The sequence below is a fragment of the Elephas maximus genome, chromosome 21, assembly GCF_024166365.1.
Source record: "Elephas maximus indicus isolate mEleMax1 chromosome 21, mEleMax1 primary haplotype, whole genome shotgun sequence".
NCBI lineage: Eukaryota > Metazoa > Chordata > Mammalia > Proboscidea > Elephantidae > Elephas > Elephas maximus.
Genome location: NC_064839.1, coordinates 63,845,538 through 63,871,914, shown reverse-complemented (window position 1 = coordinate 63,871,914; position 26,377 = coordinate 63,845,538). Strand labels below are relative to the sequence as shown.

At 39.1% G+C, this 26,377-nt stretch overlaps 1 protein-coding gene across 1 annotated transcript in view; it reads left to right on the top strand.

Moving 5' to 3' along the window:
- Nucleotides 1-26,093, top strand: part of LOC126064644 (probable ATP-dependent RNA helicase DDX60) — a 98,534-nt gene extending 72,441 nt beyond the window's left edge. Inside the window, exons 25-29 of the mRNA XM_049863821.1 lie at nt 138-285; nt 22,933-23,075; nt 24,442-24,593; nt 25,077-25,139; nt 25,222-26,093. Of these exons, the coding sequence (XP_049719778.1) occupies nt 138-285; nt 22,933-23,075; nt 24,442-24,593; nt 25,077-25,139; nt 25,222-25,330 (615 nt within the window). The 3' untranslated portion in view covers nt 25,331-26,093. The remainder of the gene's footprint in view (nt 1-137; nt 286-22,932; nt 23,076-24,441; nt 24,594-25,076; nt 25,140-25,221) is intronic.
- Nucleotides 26,094-26,377: the final 284 nt, after the last annotated feature.

Sequence of the window (26,377 nt, the reverse complement as noted above, 5' to 3'; positions counted from 1 at the left end):
TACGTCGTTTGACTTCTTGACTCCTGCTTCCATGGGCGTTGATTGTGGATCCAAGTAAAATGAAATCCTTGACAACTTACATATTTTCTCTTTTTATCATAGTGAATAGTTACATTCATCCTTTTCACTGTTTCTAGGTAATTCTAGATGATCTTCCCGAGGACTTTGCTGCAGTGGTGGAGGAACACAACAACAGAATCCAGAGGAACTTTGGTTCTTTCCTCCTAACAGTTTCTAAGTTGGCGGACATGAGAAAAGAATATCAATTACCTCTCTCAGGAATCGGTAAGATTGTGCACATACATGAAAAAAATGGAAGGTCAGTAAAAGAAAATAAACACAAGTGTTTGAGTTAAAATTAAATTACAGAAAATAAGGACAATTGCAAAAAAGAAAACACCTTCTCTTCACTTACTATCTCAGTAGCCAACATTTTGCGTTTACAACCATAGTAAAAAAATCTCCTACTATTTTGTGCATTAACGACATGTCTGGCAGTAATGAATGCCAAGGTGCAAGGTGAGAGTAGCACTGACTTTGGTGGGTAAGGTTATGCGTTAACTTGGCTGGACTATGATTCTCAGTGGTTTGGTAATTATGTGATGATGTAATTTGGCAGTTATGTAAAGATGTATATTGGCAGCTATTTAGTGATATAGTGTCTTTCATTTTGTGATCTAATATGGTCATCTTCCATTTTTGCTTAACACTTATTTCACATATCAACCTGGCCTTTGGAACCTAACCATGTTGATAAGTGAGGAGAGGGTGTACACATGGATTTAATGTAATCCTTTGGATCTGTGCTATAGAAATTTTATAACTGAAAATCTTTTATATTATTTAAAACTAGCTAAGCCACCATGATTTGACTTGAATGTTTGAATTATTTTTATATTTCTAGTGTAATTATCAGCTAATTGCATGGTCTGTTTATTCTAGAATACTCCTTTCCACTCTTAACTAGCTCAGTTTTCAAATCTAGATAAATTTGAAAATACAGGAAAAGGAGTATTGGAGTATTTATTATAAGTCACCAGTATGTTGTATTTCCTTGAGTTCAATGGGAGATAATAAAGAAGATTTAAGGTATTGTCCATGTCTTTGAGGTGTGAACAGAGTCAATGAGATAGAAAAATTACAAAGATGTAAGGAAAATTATGTAAACTATATCAGATAAAATAAAGGCACTGGAAGTAGAGAATACACTCAGTGTCTAAAGGTGAAAAGGTGGAGAGAGAGAGTTAAAAAGAAATAAGATGGCAGAGTCCTCTTTTCCCTCACTTCCAGTATAATAGGAAGAAAAAACAATGGAGCAGTAAAGGCTGCTGAAATATTCTACTTTATTCGTATTTTATGGACGGATTATTATACACCCACTCCTTCCTTATTGACATGATCAGATTCCAAAGACCGGGTCATTATGCGAAAATCATCCTTATGTGAGAGTCTTTTGGGAGTGTATTCTGTGCTCCTGTTCCCCGCCCCACCCCACACTGCCCATCAGGTACCCTCCCCCTCCATGCGGGCATCTCAGGGTGCACATAGCATGGCGAGCCCCTCTTCCCCATCACGCCTTCCCCACCAGTGGGGGTGGTGGTTGGGGAAGCCTGCCTCCTCTGGAGCAGCAGGGGCCCACCATCACCTGGCTGCATTCCAGGCCTCCGCACAGACCCCCGCCCTTAGCCTCTCCACCTTCCTGCTCTGCTAGCCCGGGGGACAAGACTTCGTGATGGGTGGTCCCAGGCTTGCAGGCAGGTGAAGCTCACCACGTGGGCCCAGCTAAGACTTTGGCGGTAGCAAACAGGCCTCTTTGGAAGAAGACTTCTGAGCCCTCCGCCCGACTCCTGAGGCCTGGTCTCCAGCTGCTGCCTCTTGCGGCCTGGTCTCCCTCTGCTACCTCTTTGGCCTGGCAGCCCCGCAGCTTTTGCACCACCCACCTGCTCTGGCTCCTGTGCCCGACCTGGGTAATGTGAAACCATCGCGGCCCTCACGCGGCCTCTCTTCCTCTTACAAACCTCACTCTCAACCTCCTCCACCTCCTCCTGCCTCGACTTCTCATTAATGAGCAAATAGTCGGGTGAAAAACTAGAACCAAATCCATTGCGGTAGAGTTGATTCTGACCCATAACGACCCTAAAGGACAGAGTAGAACTGCCCCAGGAAGCGGCTGGTGGATTTGAACTGTTGACCGTTGAGTTAGTAGCCTTATCACTTAACCACTGTGTAACTAGATAGTTTTTTTTTTTTTTTAATGTGCTCGAAAGCGCAAAATGTTGGATAATGAGGCAGTCAGTGAGGAGTAGGTGTATTGGAATTTAGAAGGTTCATGAAGGCAAAAAGAAAACATTGGTTTATTTAATCAGAGATTGAGATATCAGCTGGTAATGAGTCAGCTCTATAGAAAAGAACCTAGGTATTTCTAAGCAGCTGCCTATATTTGGTACTTGGAGACATGAGTCCAGTTATGATTCCTCTGTCTTTTCTCCTGGATGACTTCTGTGACAGGCAGAACAATTACCCCCAAAGATATCCATGTCCTAATCCTGGGAACCTGTGACTACATTAGGATTCATGGCAAAAGAGGATTAAGGTTGCAGATGGCATGAAAGTTACTAATCAACTGCCCTTGAGGTGGGTGGGGAGATTATCCTGCATCACCCAGATGGGCCCACTGTAATCACAAAGGTTCTTATAAGTGGAAGAAGGAAGCAGAAGAGAGCCAATGTCAGAGTGATGTGATATGAGAACGACTTGACCAGCCATTGCTAGCTTTGAAGATGAAAGGGAGCCACAAGCTTGTAGAAGCTGGAAAAGGCAAGGGTACGGATTCTCCTCTAGAACCTCAAAGGGAACGTAGCCTTGCAGATACCTTGACTTTAGCCCAGTGAAGCCCTCTTCAGACTTCTGACCTTCAAAATTTTAAGATAACAAATGTATTTGTTTAAGCCAGTGAGTTTGTAATTTGTTACAACAGCATTAGGCGACTAATATAATTTCTAGAAAGGGACATGTGGAATTAATAAAGACTGAGAAATAATAGTTTTTTGTTTTTTTTTTTTAAAACATTGTGTTCATTAGTTCACTGGAATCTTTAAAAAGTATGCAAACAGATGGAAATTAGTGTGCTTTTCCTCTAAGACACTTTGTACTCCTGTAAACACATGGATATGTTTATAAAAACACAGTAGGTGTCTCAGTCATCTAGTGCTAAAAACACAGTAGGTGTCTCAGTCATCTAGTGCTGCTATACAGAAATACCACAAGTGGATGGCTTTAACAAAGAGAAGTTTATTCTGTCACAGTCCAGTAAGCTAGAAGTCTGAATTCAGGGTGCCAGCTCCAGGGGAAGGTTTTCTCTCTCTGTCAGCTCTGAAGGAAGGTCTTCGTGATGCATCAATCTTCCCTTGGTCTGGGAGAATCTCAGCGCAGGAACCTCAGGTTCAACGGACAGGCGCTGCTTCCAGCACTGCTTTCTTGGTGGTAAGGTCCCCATGGCTCTCAGCTCACTTCTCTCTTTTATTTCTCAAAAGGATTGGCTTAAGACACTATCTAATCTTGTAGGCCCCATCCATACAATTGCCGCTAATGCATCTTATTACATCATACTGATGGGATTTACAACACAGGGAAAACACATCAGATGATAAAATGGTAGACAGTCATACAGGGGAATCCATGATCTAGCCAGGTTGACAGATATTTTGGGGGGATACAATTCAATCCATGACAGTAGGGTTCTGTTGACACTGGACAAGAGTAAACTGTTAGCCGTTCATTCCGAGATGACTCTGGAGTAGGCATACATAGATACTGCTTGAACACTTGGAGCAAGGGATACACATGAAGTTAAGGGTCAGAGGCCATCAGCTGCAGGAGTTTCAGCTATGACCCATCACTTACCAGCTGTTGATGTTGTTAGATGCCATCCAGTTGAGTCTGACTTATAGTGACCTTATAGGATGAAGTAGAGCTGCCCCATAGGGTTTCCAAGAATGGGCTGGTGGATTTGAACTGCCGACCTTTTGGTTAGCAACCAAGCTCTTAACTGCTGCACCACCAGGGCTCCACTTACCAGCTGGAATAAAGCAATTTCTTAGAGCCTTAGGTCCTTCACCAAACAGTGGGGATTATAGTAGCTGCTTCTCTTATTTTTCAGGCTGTTGTGGAAACCAGATGAGAATTTTCTTTCTTTTGATCTCGAATGTATCCACAAATCTAAAAGAGTTCCTGGCACATAATAGACATTTAATCAGTCTTTGTTGAATAAATGAATAAAAGATACTATACTTGAAAGAGCTTTTTCTTCTTTTTATTGTACTTTAGATGAAGGTTTATAGAACAAACTAGCTTCTCCTTTAACAGTAAACATATTGCTTTATGACATTGGTTAACAACCCTACAACATGTCAACACTCTCCCTTCTTGACCTTGGGTTCCGTATTACCTGTCAGCTTTCCTGTCCCCTCCTGCCTTCTCATTCTTGCCCCTGGGCTGGTGTGCCCTTTTAGTCTCTTGTTGTTTTATGGGACTGTCTAATTATTGGCTGAAGAGTGAACTTCAGGAGTGACTTCATTACTGAGCTAAAAGGGTTTCCAGGGAGCCATACTCTCGGGGTTTCTCCAGGCTCTGTCAGGCCAGTAAGCCTGATCTTTTTTTGTGGGTTAGAATTTTGTTCTACATTTTTCTGCCCCTCTGTCCGGGGCCCTTTATTGTAATCCCTGTCAGAGCAGTCAGTGGCGGTAGCTGAGCACCATCTAGTTGTACTGGCTCAGTCTGATGGAGGCCATGGTAGTTGTGCTCTATTAGTCTTTGGACTAATCTTTACCTTCTGCCTTTAGTTTTCTTCATTCTCCTTTGCTCTCAAAAGGGTGACACGAGTGGAGTGTCTTAGATGGCTGCTCACAAGCTTTTAAGACCCCAGACACCTCTCACCAAAATAGAATGTAGAACATTTTCTTTACAGATCCTTGTATGCTGGTTGAGCTAGATGTTCCCTGAGATCATGGTCCCCATAGCCCTCAGCCCAGTAATTCAGTCCCTCAGGGAGTTTGGATGTGTCTATGGAGCTTCCATGACCTTGCCTTGTACAAGTTGTGCTGGCTTCCCCAGTATTGTGTACTGTCTTACCCTTTGTGGAAGTTACCACTTGTCTATGGTCTATTTAATGTTTTTCCACCCCCTTTCCATGAGTTTTTATAGTAGTGGTCTCATACGATATTTGTCCTTTTGTGACTGACTTATTTCACTCAGCGTAATCCCCTCCAGATTCAACCATGTTGTGAGATGCTTTGCATATTTATCGTTGTTCTTTATCGTTGTGTAATACTCCATTGTGTATGTACCATAGTTCGTTTATCCATTCATCTGTTGATGGGCATTTAGGTTGTTTCCATCTTTTTGCTATTCTGAGCAATGCCAGAGTGAACATGGGTATGCATATGTGTATTCATGTGACAGCTCTTATTTCTCTAGGATATATTCCTAGGAGTGGGATTGTTAGATCATATGATATTTCTATTTCTAGCTTTCTGAGGAAGTGCCATATCGTTTTCTAAAATGGCTATACCATTTTGCATCCCCACCAGCATGGCATGAGAGTTCCAATCTTCCTGCAGCCTCTCCAACATTTATTATTTTCTGTTTTTTTGATTCATCCCAGTAATGCTGGGGTGAGATGGTATCTCATTGCGGTTTTCATTTGCATTTTTCTAATGGCTAGTGATCACGGGCATTTTCTCAGGTGTCTTTTAGCCACTTGAATGTCTTCTTTGGTGAAGTGTCTGTTCATTTCCTTGGCTTATTTTTTAATTGGATTATTTGTCTTTTTGTTGTAGAGGTGTTGGATTTTCCTGTAGATTTTAGAGATTGAACCTTTGTCAGATTTGTCATAGACAAATTTTTTTCCCCAGTTCTCTTTTTCCTCTTTTGGTGAAGTCTTTTTATGAGCATAAGTGTTTAAATTTTAGAAGATCCCAGTTATCTAGCTTATCTTCTGGAGTTTGTGTGTTGTTAGTTATGGTTTGTATCCTGTTAATTCTGTGTATCAGGGCCTCTATAGTTGATTCTATTTTTTCTTCTATGATCTTTAAAGTTTTTTGTTTTACATTTAGGTCTTTGATCTGTTTTTAATTAGTTTTGGTGTATGGTGTGAGGTATGGGCCCTGTTTCATTTTTTTGCAGATGGACATCCAGTTTTGCCAGCACCATTTGTTAAAAAGACTGTCTTTTCTCCATTTGATGGACTTTGGTGTCCTTGTCGAAGATCAGGTGATGGTAGGTGGGTAGATATACATCTGGGTTCTCAATTCTGTTCCACTTATCAATGTATATGTGTTTGTACCAGTACCAGGCTGTTTTGACTACCATAGCTGTATAGTAGGTTCAGAGGTCAGATAGTGTGAGTCCTTTACTTTCTTCTTCTTCTTCAATAGCACTTAACTTATCCAGGGCCTCTTCCCTTTCATTATAAAGTTAATGATTAGTTTTTCCATCTCTTTAAAGAATGTTGTTGGTATCTGGATTGGTATTTGTAAATTGCTTTGGATAGTTTCGTCATTTTCACAATGTTGAGTCTGCCTATCCGTGAGCATGCTACATTTTTCCACTTACATAGGTCTCTTTTGGTTTCTTGCAGTAGTGTTTCATAGTTTTCTTTGTATAGGTCTTTTACTTCCCTGGTTAGATTTATTTCTAAGTATTTTTTTTTGCAGGGGCTATTAGAAATAGTATTGTTTTCCTGATTTCCTTTTCATTGTTTTTTTTTTTTTTTAGTGTGTAAAAATCCAGCTGATTTTTGTATGCTTATCTTGTCTCCTGCTACTCTGCTGAATCTTTTTATTAGTTTCAGTGGTTTTCTCCCAGAGTCTTTTGAGTTTTCTATGTATAGTATCATATCATCTGCAAATAGGAACAGTTTTAGTTCTTCACTACCAACTTAACCCCAACCAACTTAGATGCCCTTTATTTCTTTTTCTTTCCTTATTGCTCTAGCTAGTACTTCCAGCACAATGTTAAAAAGAAATGGTGATAAAGGACATCCTTGTCTTATTCCTGTTCTCAAGGAGAATGTTTTCAGTCTCTCTCCATTAAGAATGATGTTAGTTGTTAGTTTTGTATAGATGTCCTTTATTATGTTAAGGAATTTCCTTTCTATACCTATTTTATTGAGAGTTTTTTTTATCATGACTTGGTGTTGGACTTTGTGAAATGCCTATTCTGTCTTGATTAAGATGATCATGTGGGAGGCGGAGCCAAGATGGCGGACTAGGTAGATGCTACCTCGGATCCCTCTTACAACAAAGAAACGGAAAAACAAGTGAATCAATCACATACATAACAATCTACGAACCCTGAACAACAAACACAGATTTAGAGACGGAGAACGAACTAATACGGGGAAGCAGTGATTGTTTTCAGAGCCTGGAGCCAGCGTACCAGTCAGGTACGGCACAAGCACAGAGAGCTGCTCCACCCCCCTGAACTAACCCCAGGAGGGAGACCAGCCGGTTCCGCGGGAGGCGTGGGACGCAGCCGATAGAAGAAGTCCCCAGGAGGCAGTGACTGGTCTTGGAACGGGGAGAGCAACGTCCCAGCCGGGGAACCATCCCGCCGGAATTTGGACTGGATGCAGCGGATTTTCTGGAAAAACTAGTTTCCCAGTGATGGCTCGGAGACAACAATCCATATCAAACCACTTAAAGAAGCAGACCATGACAGCTTCTCCAACCCCCCAAACAAGAGAATCAAAATCTTTCCCAAATGAAGATACAATCCTGGAATTATCAGATACAGAATATAAAAAACTAATTTACAGAATGCTTAAAGACATCACAAATGAAATAAGGCAAACTGCAGAAAAAGCCAAGGAACACACTGATAAAACTGTTGAAGAACTCAAAAAGATTATTCAAGAACATAGTGGAAAAATTAATAAGTTGCAAGAATCCATAGAGAGACAGCATGTAGAAATCCAAAAGATTAACAATAAAATTACAGAATTAGACAACGCAATAGGAAGTCAGAGGAGCAGACTCGAGCAATTAGAAGGCAGACTGGGACATCTGGAGGACCAGGGAATCAACACCAACATAGCTGAAAAAAAATCAGATAAAAGAATTAAAAAAAATGAAGAAACCCTAAGAATCATGTGGGACTCTATCAAGAAGGATAACTTGCATGTGATTGGAGTCCCAGAACAGGGAGGGGGGACAGAAAACACAGAGAAGATAGTTGAAGAACTCCTGACACAAAACTTCCCTGACATCATGAAAGACGAAAGGATATCTATCCAAGATGCTCATCAAACCCCATTTAAGATCGATCCAAAAAGAAAAACACCAAGACATATTATCATCAAACTCGCCAAAACCAAAGATAAAGAGAAAATTTTAAAAGCAGCCAGGGAGAAAAGAAAGGTTTCCTTCAAGGGAGAATCAATAAGAATAAGTTCAGACTACTCAGCAGAAACCATGCAGGCAAGAAGGCAATGGGACGACATATACAGAACACTGAAGGAGAAAAACTGCCAGCCAAGGATCATATATCCAGCAAAACTCTCTCTGAAATATGAAGGCGAAATTAAGATATTTACAGATAAACACAAGCTTAGAGAATTTGCAAAAACCAAACCAAAGCTACAAGAAATACTAAAGGATATTGTTTGGTCAGAGAACCAATAATATCAGATACCAGCACAACACAAGGTCACAAAACAGAATGTCCTGATATCAACTCAAATAGGGAAATCACAAAAACAAACAAATTAAGATAAATTAAAAAAAAAAAAAACAAATAACAGGGAATCATGGAAGTCAATAGGTAAAAGATCACAATAATCAAAAAGAGGGACTAAATACAGGAGGCATTGAACTGCCATATGGAGAGTGATACAAGGCAATATAGGACAATACAAGTTAGGTTTTTACTTAGAAAAATAGGGGTAAATAATAAGGTAACCACAAAAAGGTATAACAACTCTATAACTCAAGATAAAAGCCAAGAAAAACATAACGACTCAGCTAACATAAAGTCAAACACTATGAAAATGAGGATCTCACAATTTGCTAAGAAAAACGTCTCAGCACAAAAAAGTATGTGGAAAAATGAAATTGTCAACACACATAAAAAGGCATCAAAATGACAGCACTAAAAACTTATTTATCTATAATTACCCTGAATGTAAATGGACTAAATGCACCAATAAAGAGACAGAGAGTCACAGACTGGATAAAGAAACACGATCCATCTATATGCTGCCTACAAGAGACACACCTTAGACTTAGAGACACAAACAAACTAAAACTCAAAGGATGGAAAAAAATATATCAAGCAAACAATAAGCAAAAAAGAAGAGGAGTAGCAATATTAATTTCTGACAAAATAAACTTTAGACTTAAATCCACCACAAAGGATAAAGAAGGACACTATATAATGATAAAAGGGACAATTGATCAGGAAGACATAACCATATTAAATATTTATGCACCCAATGACAGGGCTGCAAGATACATAAATCAAATTTTAACAGAATTGAAAAGTGAGATAGATACCTCCACAATTATAGTAGGAGACTTCAACACACCACTTTTGGAGAAGGACAGGACATCCAGTAAGAAGCTCAATAGAGACACGGAAGATCTAATTACAACAATCAACCAACTTGACCTCATTGACTTATACAGAACTCTCCACCCAACTTCTGCAAAGTATACTTTTTTTTCTAGCGCACCTGGAACATTCTCTAGAATAGACCACATATTAGGTCATAAAACAAACCTTTGCAGAATGCAAAACATCGAAATATTACAAAGCATCTTCTCAGAACACAAGGCAATAAAACTAGAGATCAATAACAGAAAAACTAGGGAAAAAAAATCAAATACTTGGAAAATGAACAATACCCTCCTGAAAAAAAAGACTGGGTTATAGAAGACATCAAGGAGGGAATAGGAAATTCTTAGAAAGCAACGAGAATGAAAATACTTCCTATCAAAACCTCTGGGACACAGCAAAAGCAGTGCTTAGAGGCCAATTTATATCGATAAATGCACACATACAAAAAGAAGAAAGAGCCAAAATCAGAGAACTGTCCCTACAACTTGAACAAATAGAAAGTGAGCAACAAAAGAATCCATCAGGCACCAGAAGAAAACAAATAATAAAAATTAGAGCTGAACTAAATGAATTAGAGAACAGAAAAACAATTGAAAGAATTAACAAAGCCAAAAGCTGGTTCTTTGAAAAAATTAACAAAATTGATAAACCATTGGCTAGACGGACTAAAGAAATACAGGAAAGGAAACAAATAACCTGAATAAGAAACAAGAAGGACCACATCACAACAGAACCAAATGAAATTAAAAGAATCATTTCAGATTACTACGAAAAATTGTACTCTAACAAATTTGCAAACCTAGAAGAAATGGATGAATTCCTGGAAAAACACTACCTACCTAAACTAACACATTCAGAAGTAGAACAACTAAATAGACCCATAACAAAAAAGAGATTGAAACGGTAATCAGAAAACTCTCAACAAAAAAAAGCCCTGGCCCGGACGGCTTCACTGCAGAGTTCTACCACACTTTCAGAGAAGAGTTAACACCACTACTTCTGAAGGTATTCCAAAGCATAGAAAATGACGGAATACTACCCAACTCATTCTATGAAGCCACCATCTCCCTGATACCAAAACCAGGTAAAGACATTACAAAAAAAGAAAATTATAGACCTATATCCCTCATGAACATTGATGCAAAAATCCTCAACAAAATTCTAGCCAATAGAATCCAACAACACATCAAAAAAATAATTCACCCTGATCAAGTGGGATTTATACCAGGTATGCAAGGCTGGTTTAATATCAGAAAAACCATTAATGTAATCCATCACATAAATAAAACAAAAGACAAAAACCACATGATCTTATCAATTGATGCAGAAAAGGCATTTGACAAAGTCCAACAACCATTTATGATAAAAACTCTTACCAAAATAGGAATTGAAGGAAAATTCGTCAACATAATAAAGGACATCTATGCAAAGCCAACAGCCAATATCACTCTAAATGGAGAGAACCTGAAAGCATTTCCCTTGAGAACGGGAACCAGACAAGGATGCCCTTTATCACCGCTCTTATTCAACATCGTGCTGGAAGTCCTAGCCAGGGCAATTAGGCTAGACAAAGAAATAAAAGGTATCTGGATTGGCAAGGAAGAAGTAAAGTTATCACTATTTGCAGATGACATGATTATATACACAGAAAACCCTAAGGAATCCTCCAGAAAACTACTGAAACTAATAGAAGAGTTTGGCAGAGTCTCAGGTTATAAAATAAACATACAAAAATCACTTGGATTCCTCTACATCAACAAAAAGAACACCGAAGAGGAAATAACCAAATCAATACCATTCACAGTAGCCCCTAAGAAGATAAGATACTTAGGAATAAGTCTTACCAAGGATGTAAAAGACCTATACAAAGAAAACTACAAAGCTCTACTACAAGAAATTCAAAAGGACATACTTAAGTGGAAAAACATACTTTGCTCATGGATAGGAAGACTTAACATAGTAAAAATGTCTATTCTACCAAAAGCCATCTATACATTTAACGCACTTCCGATCCAAATTCCATTGTCATATTTTAAGGGGGTAGAGAAACAAATCACCAATTTCATATGGAAGAGAAAGAAGCCCCGGATAAGCAAAGCACTACTGAAAAAGAAGAAGAAAGTGGGAGGCCTCACTTTACCTGATTTCAGAACCTATTATACAGCCACAGTAGTCAAAACAGCCTGGTACTGGTACAACAACAGGCACATAGACCAATGGAACAGAATTGAGAACCCAGACATAGATCCATCCACGTATGAGCAGCTGATATTTGACAAAGGACCAGTGTCAATCAATTGGGGAAAAGAAAGCCTTTTTAACAAATGGTGCTGGCATAACTGGATATTCATTTGCAAAAAAATGAAACAGGACCCATACCTCACACCGTGCACAAAAACTAACTCCAAGTGGATCAAAGACCTAAACATAAAGACTAAAATGATAAAGATCATGGAAGAAAAAATTGGGACAACCCTAGGAGCCCTAATACAAGGCATAAACAGAATACAAAACATTACCAAAAATGATGAAGAGAAACCCGATAACTGGGAGCTCCTAAAAATCAAACACCTATGCTCATCTAAAGGCTTCACCAAAAGAGTAAAAAGACCACCTACAGACTGGGAAAGAATTTTCAGCTATGACATCTCCGACCAGCGCCTGATCTCTAAAATCTACATGATTCTGTCAAAACTCAACCACAAAAAGACAAACAACCCAATCAAAAAGTGGGCAAAGGATATGAACACACATTTCACTAAAGAAGATATTCAGGCAGCCAACAGATACATGAGAAAATGCTCACGATCATTAGCCATTAGAGAAATGCAAATTAAAACTACGATGAGATTCCATCTCACACCAGCAACGCTGGCATTAATCCAAAAAACACAAAATAATAAATGTTGGAGAGGCTGCGGAGAGATTGGAACTCTTATACACTGCTGGTGGGAATGTAAAATGGTACAACCACTTTGGAAATCTATCTGGCGTTATCTTAAACAGTTAGAAATAGAACTACCATACAACCCAGAAATCCCACTCCTAGGAATATACCCTAGAGATACAAGAGCCTTCATACAAACAGATATATGCACACCCATGTTTATTGCAGCTCTGTTTACAATAGCAAAAAGTTGGAAGCAACCAAGGTGTCCATCAACGGATGAATGGGTAAATAAATTGTGGTATATTCACACAATGGAATACTACGCATCGATAAAGAACAGTGACGAATCTCTGAAACATTTCATAATATGGAGGAACCTGGAAGGCATTATGCTGAGCGAAATGAGTCAGAGGCAAAAGGACAAATATTGTATAAGACCACTATTATAAGATCTTGAGAAATAGTAAACCTGAGAAGAACACATACTTTTGTGGTTACAAGGGGGGGAGGGAGGGAGGGTGGGAGAGGGTTTTTTATTGATTAATCAGTAGATAAGAACTGCTTTAGGTGAAGGGAAAGACAACACTCAATACATGGAAGATCAGCTCAACTGGACTGGACCAAAAGCAAAGAAGTTTCCGGGATAAAATGAACGCTTCAAAGGTCAGCGGAGCAAGGGCGGGGGTCTGGGGAACATGGTTTGCGGGGACTTCTAAGTCAATTGGCAAAATAATTCTATTATGAAATCATTCTGCATCCCACTTTGAAATGTGGCATCTGGGGTCTTAAATGCTAACAAGCGGCCATCTAAGATGCATCAATTGGTCTCAACCCACCTGGATCAAAGGAGAATGAAGAACACCAAGGTCACACGACACCTAAGAGCCCAAGAGACAGAAAGGGCCACATGAACCAGAGACCTACATCATCCTGAGACCAGAAGAACTAGTCGGTGCCCGACCAGAACTGATGAGTGCCCTGACAGGGAGCACAACAGAGAACCCCTGAGGGAGCAGGAGATCAGTGGGATGCAGACCCCAAATTCTCATAAAAAGACCAAACTTAATGGTCTGACTGAGACTAGAGGAATCCCGGCGGCCATGGTCCCCAGACCTTCTGTTGACACAGGACAGGAATCATCCCTGAAGACAACTCATCAGACATGAAAGGGACTGGTCAGTGGGTGGGAGAGAGACGCTGATGAAGAGTGAGCTAATTATATCCGGTGGACACTTGAGATTGTGTTGGCAACTCTTGTCTGGAGCGGGGATGGGAGGATAGAGAGAGAGAGAAGCCGGCAAAATTGTCAAGAAAGGAGAGACTGAAAGGGCTGACTCAAGAAGGGGAGAGCAAGTGGGAGTAGGGAGTGAGATGTATGTAAACTTATATGTGACAGACTGATTGGATTTGTAAACGTTCACTTGAAGCTTAATAAAAGTTAAAAAAAAAAAAAAGATGATCATGTGATTTTTTTCTTTTCCTTTATTTATGTGGTGGATTACGTTGATTGATTTTCTAATGTTGAAGTGTCCTTGCATACCTTGTATGAATCTCACCTGGTCGTGGTGTATTATTTTTTTGATAGAATGCTGAATTTTGTTGAGAATTTTTCTATCTATATTCATGAAAGATATTGGTCTGTAATATTTTTTTTGTATGTGGTGTCTTTGCTTGGCTTTGGTATCAGGGTTATTCTGGCTTCATAGACTGAATTGGGAAGTTTCCCTTCCTCTTCTATATTCTGAAATAGTTTGAGTAGTACTGGTGTAAACTCTTCTCTGAATGTTTGGTAGAACTCTCCAGTGAAGTGATCTGGGCAAGGGCTTTTTTTTTGTTGGGAATTTTTAAAATTATCTTTTCAATCTTTTCTCTTGTTTTGGGTCTGTTCAGATTTTCAACATCATTTTGTGTTAGTTTGGGTAGGTAGTGTTTTTCTAGAAATTTGTCCATTTCCTCTAGGTTTTCAAATTTTTTTAAGTATAGTTTTTTGCAACACTCTGTTATGATCCTTTTTATTTCAGTTGGGCCTGTTGTAATGTCTTCCATTTCATTTCTTATTTGGGTTATATGTGTCTCTCCTGTTTTTCTTTTGCCAATTTAGCCAGTGGTTTGTTGATTTTGTTGATCTTTTCAAAAAATCAACTTTTGGTTTTGTTAACTTTTTCTATTGTTTTTCTGTGTTCTATTTCACATATTTCTGCTCTGATCTTTATAATTTCCTTTCTTCTGGTGGCTGTGGGCTTCTTTTGCTGTTCTCTCTCTATTTGTTGAAGTTGTGTAGCTAATGTTTTGATTTCGTCCTTTTTTTTTTTCTTTTGACATGTGCATCTGTTGTATAAATTGACCTCTGAGCACTGCCTTTGCTGTGTCCCAAAGGTTTTGGTATGATGTGTTTTCATTCTCATTTGATTCTAGGAATTTTTTGATTCCATCTTTGATTACTTCTATTAGTCATTGGTTTTTAAGCAGGGCATTATTCAGTTTCCATGTAATTGATTTTTTTTTTTTTCCCTTGCTCTTCCTGTTGTTAATTTCTACTTTTTTGCCATTGTGGTCAGAGAAGATACTTTCTATTATCTCAGTGTTTTGGATTTTTTTGAGGATTGCTTTGTGGCCTAAGATGTGGTCTATGCTGGAGAACATTCCATGTGGATTGGAAAAGAATGTGTACTTTGCAGTTGTTGGGTGGAGTGCTCAATACATACGTCTGTGAGGTCAAGTTGACTGATTATGGCCTTTAGATCTTCTGTATCTTTGTTGAGTTTCTTTCTAGATGTTCTGTCCTTTACCGAGAGTAGTGTGTTCAAGTCTCCTACTGTTATTGTGAAACTGTCAATTTCTCTTTTCAGTGCTGTTAGTTTGTTTTATGTATTTTGGAGCCCTGTCATTGATATTTATTATGGTTATGCCTTCATGATGGATTGTCCCTTTCATCATTATATAGTGCCTTCTTTGTCTTTTATGGAGGATTTTGTTTTAAAGTCTATTTTATTTAAGATTAGTATTGCCATGCCTGGTCTTTTTGGGTAACTGTTTGCTTGATATATTTTTTCCCCATCCTTTGATTTTTAATAAATTTATGTCTTTGTTTCTAAGGTGTATCTCTTGTAGACAGCATGTTGATAGATCCTGTTTTTTTTTTTTTAATCCTCTTTTTCTCTTTGTCTGTCTTTATGTGTACAATTAGTTCATTTCCATTCAGTGTCATTATTGATAGGTGTGAGTTTATTGCTGTCATTTTGTAGTGCCTTTTTTTTTGTGGTGCTGATATTTCCTTTGTTCCTTTTACTCCCGTGAGCTGCAATTATTTTGTTTGTGGATTTTTTTTCCCATTTCTTTTGTTTTGGTAGATTTTGTTTTTACTGGAACTTTGTTTTTCTTCTTTATTTTGATGAGTAGGTTTGTTAATTTTCTTTGTGGTTACCCTGAAATTTACCCTTATCTTCTTAGTTTTGAACCAGTTTGTTATTACGTGGTTTCACCTTGGCTTCCTCTCCATTAGAAAGTTCTATAGCTACTCTGTTTATTTTGTCTTTTATTGTTCTGATGTTGTTGTCATTTATAAATTAACCTAGCTGATTCCCTATTGTTAATCTTTTGGTTTTGAAGAGTCCTTGAGAGTTCATTTCCTAGGTTGGTATCTGGCTGGTTGTATCTTGTATCCTAGATTCAGGCTCTTCTCTGATGTTGTTTATTCTCAAGCTGAAGAACTCCCTGAATTATTCTTTTAACTTTGGTTTGGTTTTTACATTTTCCCTTAAATTCTGTTTATCTGGAAATGTCCTAATTTCACCCTCATATTTGAATGACAGTTTTGCAGGATATATTATTCTTGGTTGGCAATATTTTTTCTTTCAAGGCTTTGTATGTGTCACCCCATTGCCTTCTTGCCTTCATGGTTTCTGCCAAGTAATCAGAGCTTAGTCTTATTGTTTCCTGTCTGTATGTGACTTGTTTTTCTAAAGCTGCTGTCAGGGTTTCAGCGAGTGTGATTATGTTATGCCTTGGTGATTTTCTTTTGGGGTCTAGCCTATATGAGGTTCGTTGAGCTTCTCGGATGGTCAGCTTTCATCTTTCATGATATTAGGGAAGTTTTGTGTCAGCAATTCTTCAATGATTCTCTCTGTGTTTTCTGTCTTCTCCCCTTGTTCTGGAACTTCAATCACTCAAAAATTTTTGCTTCTGATTTTATTCCAAATAATTCTCAGGGCTTCTCCATTTTTCTTAGTTCTTTTTTTATTTTTCCTCAAACAGAGTGGTATCCAAGTATTTGTTTTCAGTTTTGCTGATTGTCTGTCATAGTTTCAAACCTGCTCCTTAGTCCCTCTATGACATTGAAATTTTGTTGTTTATCTTTTGGATTTCTAATTGTTGTTTTTGTATGATTTCTGTTTGTAGATTCATTTTGACATTATGTTTCCATATTTTTCCATTGTTTTGTCTGTATTTTCCATGAATTGTCTGCCTTTTCCATGATTTTATCTATTTTTTCTTCATTTTTGTCTACTTTTTGCTTCAACTCTTGGATAGCTCTGAATATTAGAGATTTGAATTACCTATCAGGTGGTTCCAGTGCCTTTTCTGCTACCGGAAAGTCATCTGGTGTTTTATTTTGGGCACCTAGTGAAACTATCCTTCCTTTTTTTTTTTTTTTTAATATGTTTTGATATTGTCTGCTATCTTTGGGACATTCCGTAGCTATTTTCTTCATTTATTGATTATATATTTGTTTCATCCTGCTTCTTTGTTTTATTTGGTTATGTCTGAGCAGGCAGACTGTGCATTCTCTGTTTGCTTATCTATGGGCAAGATAATTTTCACCTCATTGTCCAATGTGTAAGGCCAATTGCTCAGCTATGCTACAGTGGGGCAGGTCCAGCTGAAAGAGAAAGGCTGGAATGGGTTGTTTTTGGCATGTACTTGGGCTGACAGGGCAGGCTGGGGGTCAGTTCAGGGCAGGCTCCGGTAGGCCATGCCTGTGCTACTCCAGGATCCAATGTTCAGAGCATGGTGCAGGTAGGCAGGAGGGAGGGGGGAAGTTGTAATGTGTGGAGAAACAATGGGTATGGGAGAGGAGAGAGAAATAGGAGCCAAAAAAGAAAAAAAGTGCCGAGGGAGCCTACTGTTAGAGTGAAGATATAAGAAATGAAGGAAAACAAAAAGAAAAAAAGAAGAAAAATAAATAAAGTAATTAAAATAATAATAAAAATTGCTGCCAGGGATCCCTTTGGTGACCGGGGAAGCAAGTGCCAGGCTTCGGGGTGTAGCTCATCTAGAAGGGGTGGATATGGCACACCATACCAGGTACTCGGGAGGCAGGAAAAGAAGGAAAATAGAGAGAGATGAGAAACAGAAATGAAGAAAAATAAAATAAGAGAAAAGAAAAAATAAATAAAAAGAAAGGCCCCAGGGATCCCAGCAGCATGGCTGCACAGACCGGGAAGTGGCTCCCAAGCCGTGCAGTACAGCCTGGCTAGAAAGGGTGGAGGTGGCACCCAGTGCCAGGTATTCGGGAGACAGGAAAAGCATTATGTACAGAGAGATGAGAAACTGAGAAATGAAAAAAGGCAAAAAGGATAAAAGAAAAAAGAAAGTAATAATAAAAAAGAAATGCCCCCAGGGCTCCCACTCGTGTGGCTGTGCAGACTGGAGAAGTAGCTCCCAAGCTGAACAGTCCAGCTCAGCTAGAAGGGGCAGAGATGGCACACAGTGCCAGGTATTCAGGAGATGGCAAAAGAAGGCAAATTAGAGAGAGACAAGAAATCAAGAAATGAAGAAAAAGAAAAAACAAACAAACAAAAAAGGCTCCAGGGATCCTACCAGTGTAACAGTGTGGATCAGGAAAGCAGTTTCCCAGCCATGTGGTGCTTCATAGCCCGTCAAGAAGAAGCAAAGATGGCACACGGAGCTAGGTGTTCAAAAGAAAGGAGAGGGAGGGGATAACAGGCAGGGAAGAAGCCAAAAGAAGCTGAAAAAAGCAACACCAGCAACAAAGATATGGCACTGAAGGAGCCAGCCAGTGTGGGTAGGGCATATTTGTGCTGCATGGAGCCAGTGCATCCTGAGCCACTGCTGTTGGACCTTCTGGGAAGTGGTGGAGGCTGAACAGGGGGAAGAAGGGTAAGGGGTGGTCAAGTGTGTATCTCTGGTTACTGGGTGCTATATCTCCTGCTAGGAGCTCCATGAAGCTGCTTTCCCATATTCCCTTTCCACCAATCTCTGACAAGAGTCCAAGTTGGTGAATCCATGCTGATAGGAGACCTCTGCTGGTATCTCTCCTTGCTCTCTGATCTCTGTCAGTTTCTTATTCCATTCGGTGCTTGGCTGAGTTCTTTATCTCTTCATTTGACGCTTAGGGTTCCAGGATTGATGTTTGTCTCTGTTTTACCTGGTTTTTCGGGCCTTTGCTGTGGAGGCATGGCATGGTGCTTCTGTCTATAGCGCTATGTTGGCCCCACCTCTGTATTTGAAACAGCTTTGAAAATTATGTATAAAAATACAAAATAAAGTGAAGAAAATCTAATCAAAGAAGAAACAAACAAAATTTACACACTACTAAATAAGTATTAGGCATGATGATATGGAGTAAGGTTGTCTTAGTCATGTAGGCTGCTATAACAGAAATAGCACAAGTGGATGGCTTTAACAAAGAGAAGTTTATTCTCTTGCAGTCCAGTCGACTAGAAGTCCAAATTCAGGATGCTGGCTCTAGGAGAAGGTTTTCTTTCTCTGTCAGCTCTGAAAGAAGGTCCTTGTCATCAGTCTTCCCTTCGTCTAGGAGTATCTTAGTGCAGGAACCTCAGGTTCAAAGGATGCGCTCTGCTTCTGGCACTGCTTTCTTAGTGGTATGAGGTCCCCACTTCTTTCCACTCTCCTTTCTCTTCCGCATTCCAAAAGAGACCAGCTCAAGACATTATCCAATCCTGTAGACCCCATCAACACAACTGCCACCAATCCATCCCCTCACATCACAGCGACAGGATTCACAACACACAGGAAAACCATACCAGAAGACAAAATGGCAGACAGCCCACACAATCATACAAGGGAATCATGACAGACACCCCGGGGGACACAACCCAATCCGTGACAGAGGTGTTATTACTGGAATCTCCTAATAATAATTATTGGAATTTACCATTTTAATGAATTATCAGTTGATTATGCAGAATGAATTCTTCAAGTCTGAAATGTCACTGAACTATATTGGTTTAAAGAAATCCTGAAGTAGTGGCCATTAATTGTAGGATGACCATATATTTAATTAATAGGAAAAATGTTAGATGATGATTGGTAATGTTTAAAATTGTAGGGTAACTTATTTTAGGGAAAATAAATCCGAGTCATGTATCTGACTTTCAAGGCTTAAGGTCCACACATTATTTGTATTTCTTTCCCAAATTTGGAATCTATTGAGCAATTAACTTGGGAATCAGGTGGGTAAAGCTGATTTGGAGAACGTGATTTTCACTTGCAGCCAAATGGGCTTTATAAAGCATTGTCTTGAATTACACTAGCCAGCTTCCAAATCCATGTGTCTGTCCATTTGCCATACTGTGGGGGCTTGTATGTTGCATGTTAATATCACATGCAAGTAACATTTTGCTGAAGATCATTCAAAAGCGGCTATAGCAGTATATGGACAGAGAACTGTCAGAAATTCACGCCTGATTCAGAAGAGGACATGGAACCAATAATATCATTGCTGATGTCAGGTGAATCCTAGCATAAAGCAGAGAACACCAGAAAGATGTTTATCTGTGTTTTATTGGCTATGCAAAGGCATTCTACTGTGTGGATCAAACAAATTATAGATAACATTGCAAGGAATGGGAATTCCAGAACACTTAATTGTGCTCATGACGAACCTGTACACAGATCAGGAGGCAGCTGTTCGGACAGAACAAGGGGATATTGCGTGGTTTAAAGTCAGGAAAGGTGTGTGTCAGGGTTATATCCTTTCACCATACCTATTCGATCTGTATGCTGAGCAAATAGTACGAGAAGCTGGACTCTGTGAAGTAGAACGGGGCATCAAGATTGGAGGAAGATGCATTAACAACCTGAGTTGTGCGGATGACACAACCTTGTTTGCTGAAGGTGAAGAGGACTTGAAGCACTTACCGATGAAGATCAAAGAACACAGCCTTCAGTGTGGATTACACCTCAACACAAAGAAAACAAAAATCCTCACAACTGAACCAATAAGCAACATCATGATAAACGGAGAAAAGATTGAAATTGTCAAGAATTTCATTTTACTTGGATCCACAATCAGCAGCCATGGAAGCAGCAGTCAAGAAATCAAAAGACGCATTGCATTGGGCAAATCTGCTGCAAAGGCCTCTTTAAAGTGTTGAAAAGCAAGGATAGCACCTCAAAGACTAAAGTGTGCCTGACCCAAGCCATGGTGTTTTCAGTTGCCTCATATGCATGCGAAAGCTGGACAATGAATAAGGAGACAGAAGAAGAACTGATGCCTTTCAATTGTGGTGCTGGCAAAGAATCTTAAATATACCACGGACTGCCAAAAGAATGAACAAATCTATCTTGGAAGAAGTACAACCAGAATACTCCTTAGAACAAGGACGGTGAGATTACATCTCACATACTTTGGACATGTTATCAGGTGGGATAAGTCCCTGGAGAATGACATCATGCTTGGTAGAGTGTCCGCGAAAAAGAGGAAGACCCTCAACGAGATGGATTGACACAGTGTCTGCAACAGTGGGCTCAGGCATAACAACAATTGTGTGGATGGCACAGGACTGGCAGTGTTTTGTTCTGTTGTACATGGGGTCATTATGAGTCTGAATGGACTCAACAGCACCTAACAACAACAGCTCCGAAATAAAACAGCAATTCTTGTTCCCTTGCATCCTATTCTCTAAGTTGTCATGTGCTGGAGAAAAGTCCAGAATCCACCTTCTTAGTAGGCTGGTGATTGTGAAACAGAGAAAGACAAAAGGGAGAGACAGACTGACAGAGGCAGACACATTGTGGCGGGTGTGGGAAAGTCTGAGATGCACAAAGAAAGAGATAGAGACAAAGACGGACTTAGAGACAGAGAAGAGATCAGGGAGCAATAAACACGGAGATAGGAGCAGAGAGATGAGAAGCAACCAGTGAAAGACAGAAAGAGACAGATAGAAATTGAAATAGAAAAAAAGAGATAGAAATAGAGGGATAGAAAGAAACAAACATGGGGACAAAAAGGCAAGAGAGAGGCAGACATACAGAAAGGGAGAGATTAATCTAGATATAGAGACAGATAGAGACTGAGAAAGTGAGACAGAAAAAGAGAGAAAGAGATATGATAAAAAGACACAAAGAGGTAACAAGAAACACTCATGATAGTTGAAGAGAGAGGGAGAAAGGAAGAGCAATGGAGAGACAACAAGTCATTCATGGAGAAACAAGGAGGCACTGAAATTGACTGTCAGAGAAAGAAAGTCAGCCAAGGAGGAGGGAGGAAAGCAAGGAAGGCAAGGACAAAGGGAAGAGGGAGAGAGATAGAAGCAAAATCTGAGGCAGAGAGAGCGAGAACTACTTTTCCCAAACTCACCACCAAGGCCTGACATGATTTGAGTGAGGTTGACAAGAGGTAGATGTTTTATGTGTTGCTTTTGTTTCCTGGACAGTGAAATGGAAACTCCCTCCTTTCTATGGAAATATGAATAGTAGAGTCTACAGAAGAAAGTGGGCATTGATGTCAATTTTTAACACTATTATGAGAAGTTTTGTAGTTTTTGTTGTTCTATAGCATCTTGAGAAGAATTAACTAATAATAAATCTCATACTAAAGTATAGGAGGATAACATTGACTTTGACCTGGTGTCCTCAGGTCCACTCCTGTGCAAAATGTGGAGTATGTTTTCTGCTTTGTAAATGGTGTCTGATTTCTGAGTGGATAGATTCATAAGAATTACCCAAGTTGCCCAATTGGACTCAGTGGTGTCTCCAAATAATAGAACCATTAGCAGATGCCTGAATGAGTTTAGTTCAGAAAGAAAGCCTACCTAATGATGACCTGGGCCTATAATTCTCAAACTTTCTTCTGAAATGCTTTCCTTTTTAAGAACTTGAGTAGTTTTTCTAGTTATAATGGTATAAACAAGTAATATTTTTTAAAAAATAATTTATGTTTAATAGGAGAATGGGGGTCTCTGGGTAGTGCAATTGGTTAACACACTTGACTGCTAGCTGAAAGGATGGAGGTTTGAGTTCACCCAGAGGTGCCTTGGAAGAAAGGCTTGGTGATCTTCTTCCAAAAAAGCAGCCATTGAAACCTTATGGAGCACAGCTCTACTCTGACACACATAGGGTTTCCATGAGTCAGAACTGACCTGATGGCAATTGGTTTTTCTTCATAGGCATACAGTTTTCAGTTTAATTCTTATTTGACTTTTCAATTCGTTTCTTACCAGACTTTTCAGATAAAGCGTGTGAAGACTCCGCACTGGTCTCTCATTTGATGCCTGGATTGGAAAGCAGAACGGCTGTCTCCCCATTTGCATGCCTTTCCGGTACCACTGATCAAGATCTATCTGACATTACTGTGGTAAACGATGTATGTCAATTTTAGTGTGAAAATTCCTTTTAATCCTGTTTATTCATTTAAGACAGAAAGTGTTTACGTGATTATGATACTAGTTAAGTGTCCAGTAAAACAAAGACATTGCAGTCATATTCTAGAATAGTAGTACTTTGCACTTAAACCAAAGAACCAGATAAAAAAAACCCTGTTGCCATTGAGTCTATTGTGACTCATAGCGACCCTATAAGACAGAATAGAACTGCCCCATAGAGTCTCCAAGGAGTGGCTGGTAGATTTGAACTGCTGACCTTCTGGTTAGCAGCCAAGCTTTTAACCAGTACGCCATCAAGTTTTGCTTTTTTATACTTAAGTAGTTTTTTTTTTTTAATTAATTAGTCAAGAAAAAGAATGATACTTTCTCAATTAATCACTATGTATAAATGATGTCTTAGTATTGGAATCACTAAACTATAAGCCCTTGCTACTGAAAGTGTCAATCTCAGACCAGCTGCATCCTTGTCACCTGTTGGAAATGCAGAATCTTTGGCTTTATCCCAGACTCAGTAGTTCAGAATGCATATTAAAAATCTTGAAGCCCTATGATAAGCCATTTGAGGGTAGTTTATGTTTGTTTCTCCTTATTTTTGTGTCCCCTGCACCAAGAAATCATACATGGCACAAAGTAGAAACTCAATAATCATGTATCAAACACTTCAATTTTACTGCCTCACATGAAGCACTAGGCAGGCTTGGGAGGAATGAAACCCCCAATTCTAGCTGGCCCCCTAACAGGTTTTCGGTAGCATTTTGTAGTATTTCAGCAGGAACTAACCTGAGTTTAACTCTAATGACTGTGATCCAATCATTTACCAAAATAAGATACTTGTATCCTAAAAGGCAGTATATGAAAAAATAGAGTGTATGGCATAGGGAAGAACAAGCGCTATTGAATATAGCTAATGCCAATATAAGTTTTGTAGGCTCCAGAATATTTTTTCCAAAAAAATCAACCCATAAATTGTAGGTTTAATATATTTCTGAGGTTATTAAAATGCCTATTCAACTTTAAATTTCCAATAAATTGGGAGGTTGGTTTCCATGATATCAAAAATAGTTATAATATTTTAATGATTGACTTTTTTACTGATTTTGTTGGAATATTTATGTTAAGGTTTGGAGGAATTTAATGTACTGTTTGAATATTTGACAAAGCTTTGTTTAAAATATATTGGAATATATATACATATTAAAAAAATACGTGTGTATATATACATACATACATATGTATATTAGTTAGCTGGATGTGATTAACCAAGTATGAACTTGATCATAAATTTTGTAATAGATTAGGGCACATCTAAAAAAACGCTAATAATCTAAAATTTCTGCCTTTCCTTAGGCTATGTTACGAACCCTTAGTGTGAATGTAAAAGACATTCCTTTACTCCAGCTGAAGAAGTATGATAAAAATGGAAGGAAATGTCCATTGAATGGCTATGCATTGAACTTCTACAAACATGGTTCCCTATCAGCCCTGACCTCCGATAATTGGTATAAGCCTTTCCTATTTTAACACCTTTATCTACACGTGTGTGTATGTGTAATGAATGTTCACTGTGACTTATGAAGAATCATAAGCCGCATTATGTTGTGTTTACTTGGCACTACTTTCAACGTATGTGAAATATTTAACAATAGTAACATTAATCTGGTGATGCACGAGAGCGCTATAAGTCTTCTTTTTTAACCAAGTGAGCCACTTCTTGACCAGCCCTGTCATTTTAGGGCTAAACTCACAACAGTGAAATACTAGATGCAAAGGACGCCAACACTTCTCTGTAGTCTTTCTGTATCCAGTTTTATAGTGTGTCTGAGTTCACTTTGGCTAGCCACATTTTAATAAGGATGTGGTCAAAGGCCAGCAATTCAGTGGTAGTTTATTATTTCCTTTACCGCAGGTTGGGACCACACCAAAAAAGAAAAAAAAAAAAAAAAAGCATTCCATTAAATATTACTTTTCTATTTCTTCTCTAGGTTAAATATGGGAGATGCTCTTAATTCAATCAGGGATTTTACACTTGTTATCCAAGCCATCAGGTACAGTAAACATTTCCCTATTTGAAGATCATATAAGCACTTAATCACAATGGTAATAATTTTAAAACTTAATCTTTTATAGGGTTTCACTAAGTGAATTATGTGATGATGAAGATGACAATGTGGTGTTGGCATTTAAACAACTAAGTGAAGCATTCTGCACAAAATTTTGGAAAGAAAAAAGATGCTGACGATATTGAACTTTACCTGAGTCCTGTGCTTCGGGAAAACAGGAATGGTCAACACGTCCTCCCACCCATTTGTGTTCTGGGAAATGGCTCACTGCAAAGAGCCGCCTTACCCCGTATGACTTAGATAAGCCTGGACGATGACCCCCTTCTTTACCTGTGTCAACCTCAGACACAGACCCTCCATATTCCCGTTCTTTGTCTCATAAATGATTACCTAAACTATTTGCACTCATTGGCCAATCTGGACAAAATAGCTGCCATCTTGACTTGACCAAACTTCAGTCGGGCTTCTCCCTTCACCACAGGCCACTGAACTTTGACACCCCCCTGACCCCGAACAGAGCCAGCATCCGAATGCCAAATAGCTACTCCTTAAGGACCTTCCCCAAATCTTCTGATGGCAAAGAAAGATACTCTGTCATCGACTGTCGTATCAAGCCACCTGCTCATCCCACTCCACCCATACTTAGTTCGTTCTAGCCTTGTTTACTCCTGCCTGTAGAAGAAAAGAAACCCTGGTGGCACGGTGGTTAAGACCCAACTAAAAGGTCGGCAGTTTGAATCCACCAGCTGCTCCTTGGAAACCCTATGGGGCAGTTCTACTCTGTCCAGTAGGGTTGCTATGAGTTGGAATTGACTTGACAGCAGTAGGTATAGAAGAAAAACCCTTCTCTGGTTGGTCGTTGATGCCCTAGCAGATCCTATGCTCTCCCTATTGTTTTCACTATCACAATAACCCCCTTCCCTTATTGCAATAGTGACCCTCCCCTTATTGCAATAATCTTTTTTAATAAATTCTCTCCCTGTCTAGGGCTGGATTTTGTTTGTTTGTTTCATTTGATAACACCTTGTCATCCCAGATAAATAAAATCCATTATCTAACTAAGTAGAGATTTCACAGTTTCTTGGGCTAATTATAGAAAGGCTTCCTAGTGAGGAAGGTTTTCAGTTGAATATCTAAATTCTCAACAGATATTCTAAGAACACTTTTTCTTTTTAATTAAAAATTTGAGCTGGCAAAGTAACATCTATGCTAAACGTTTCAAG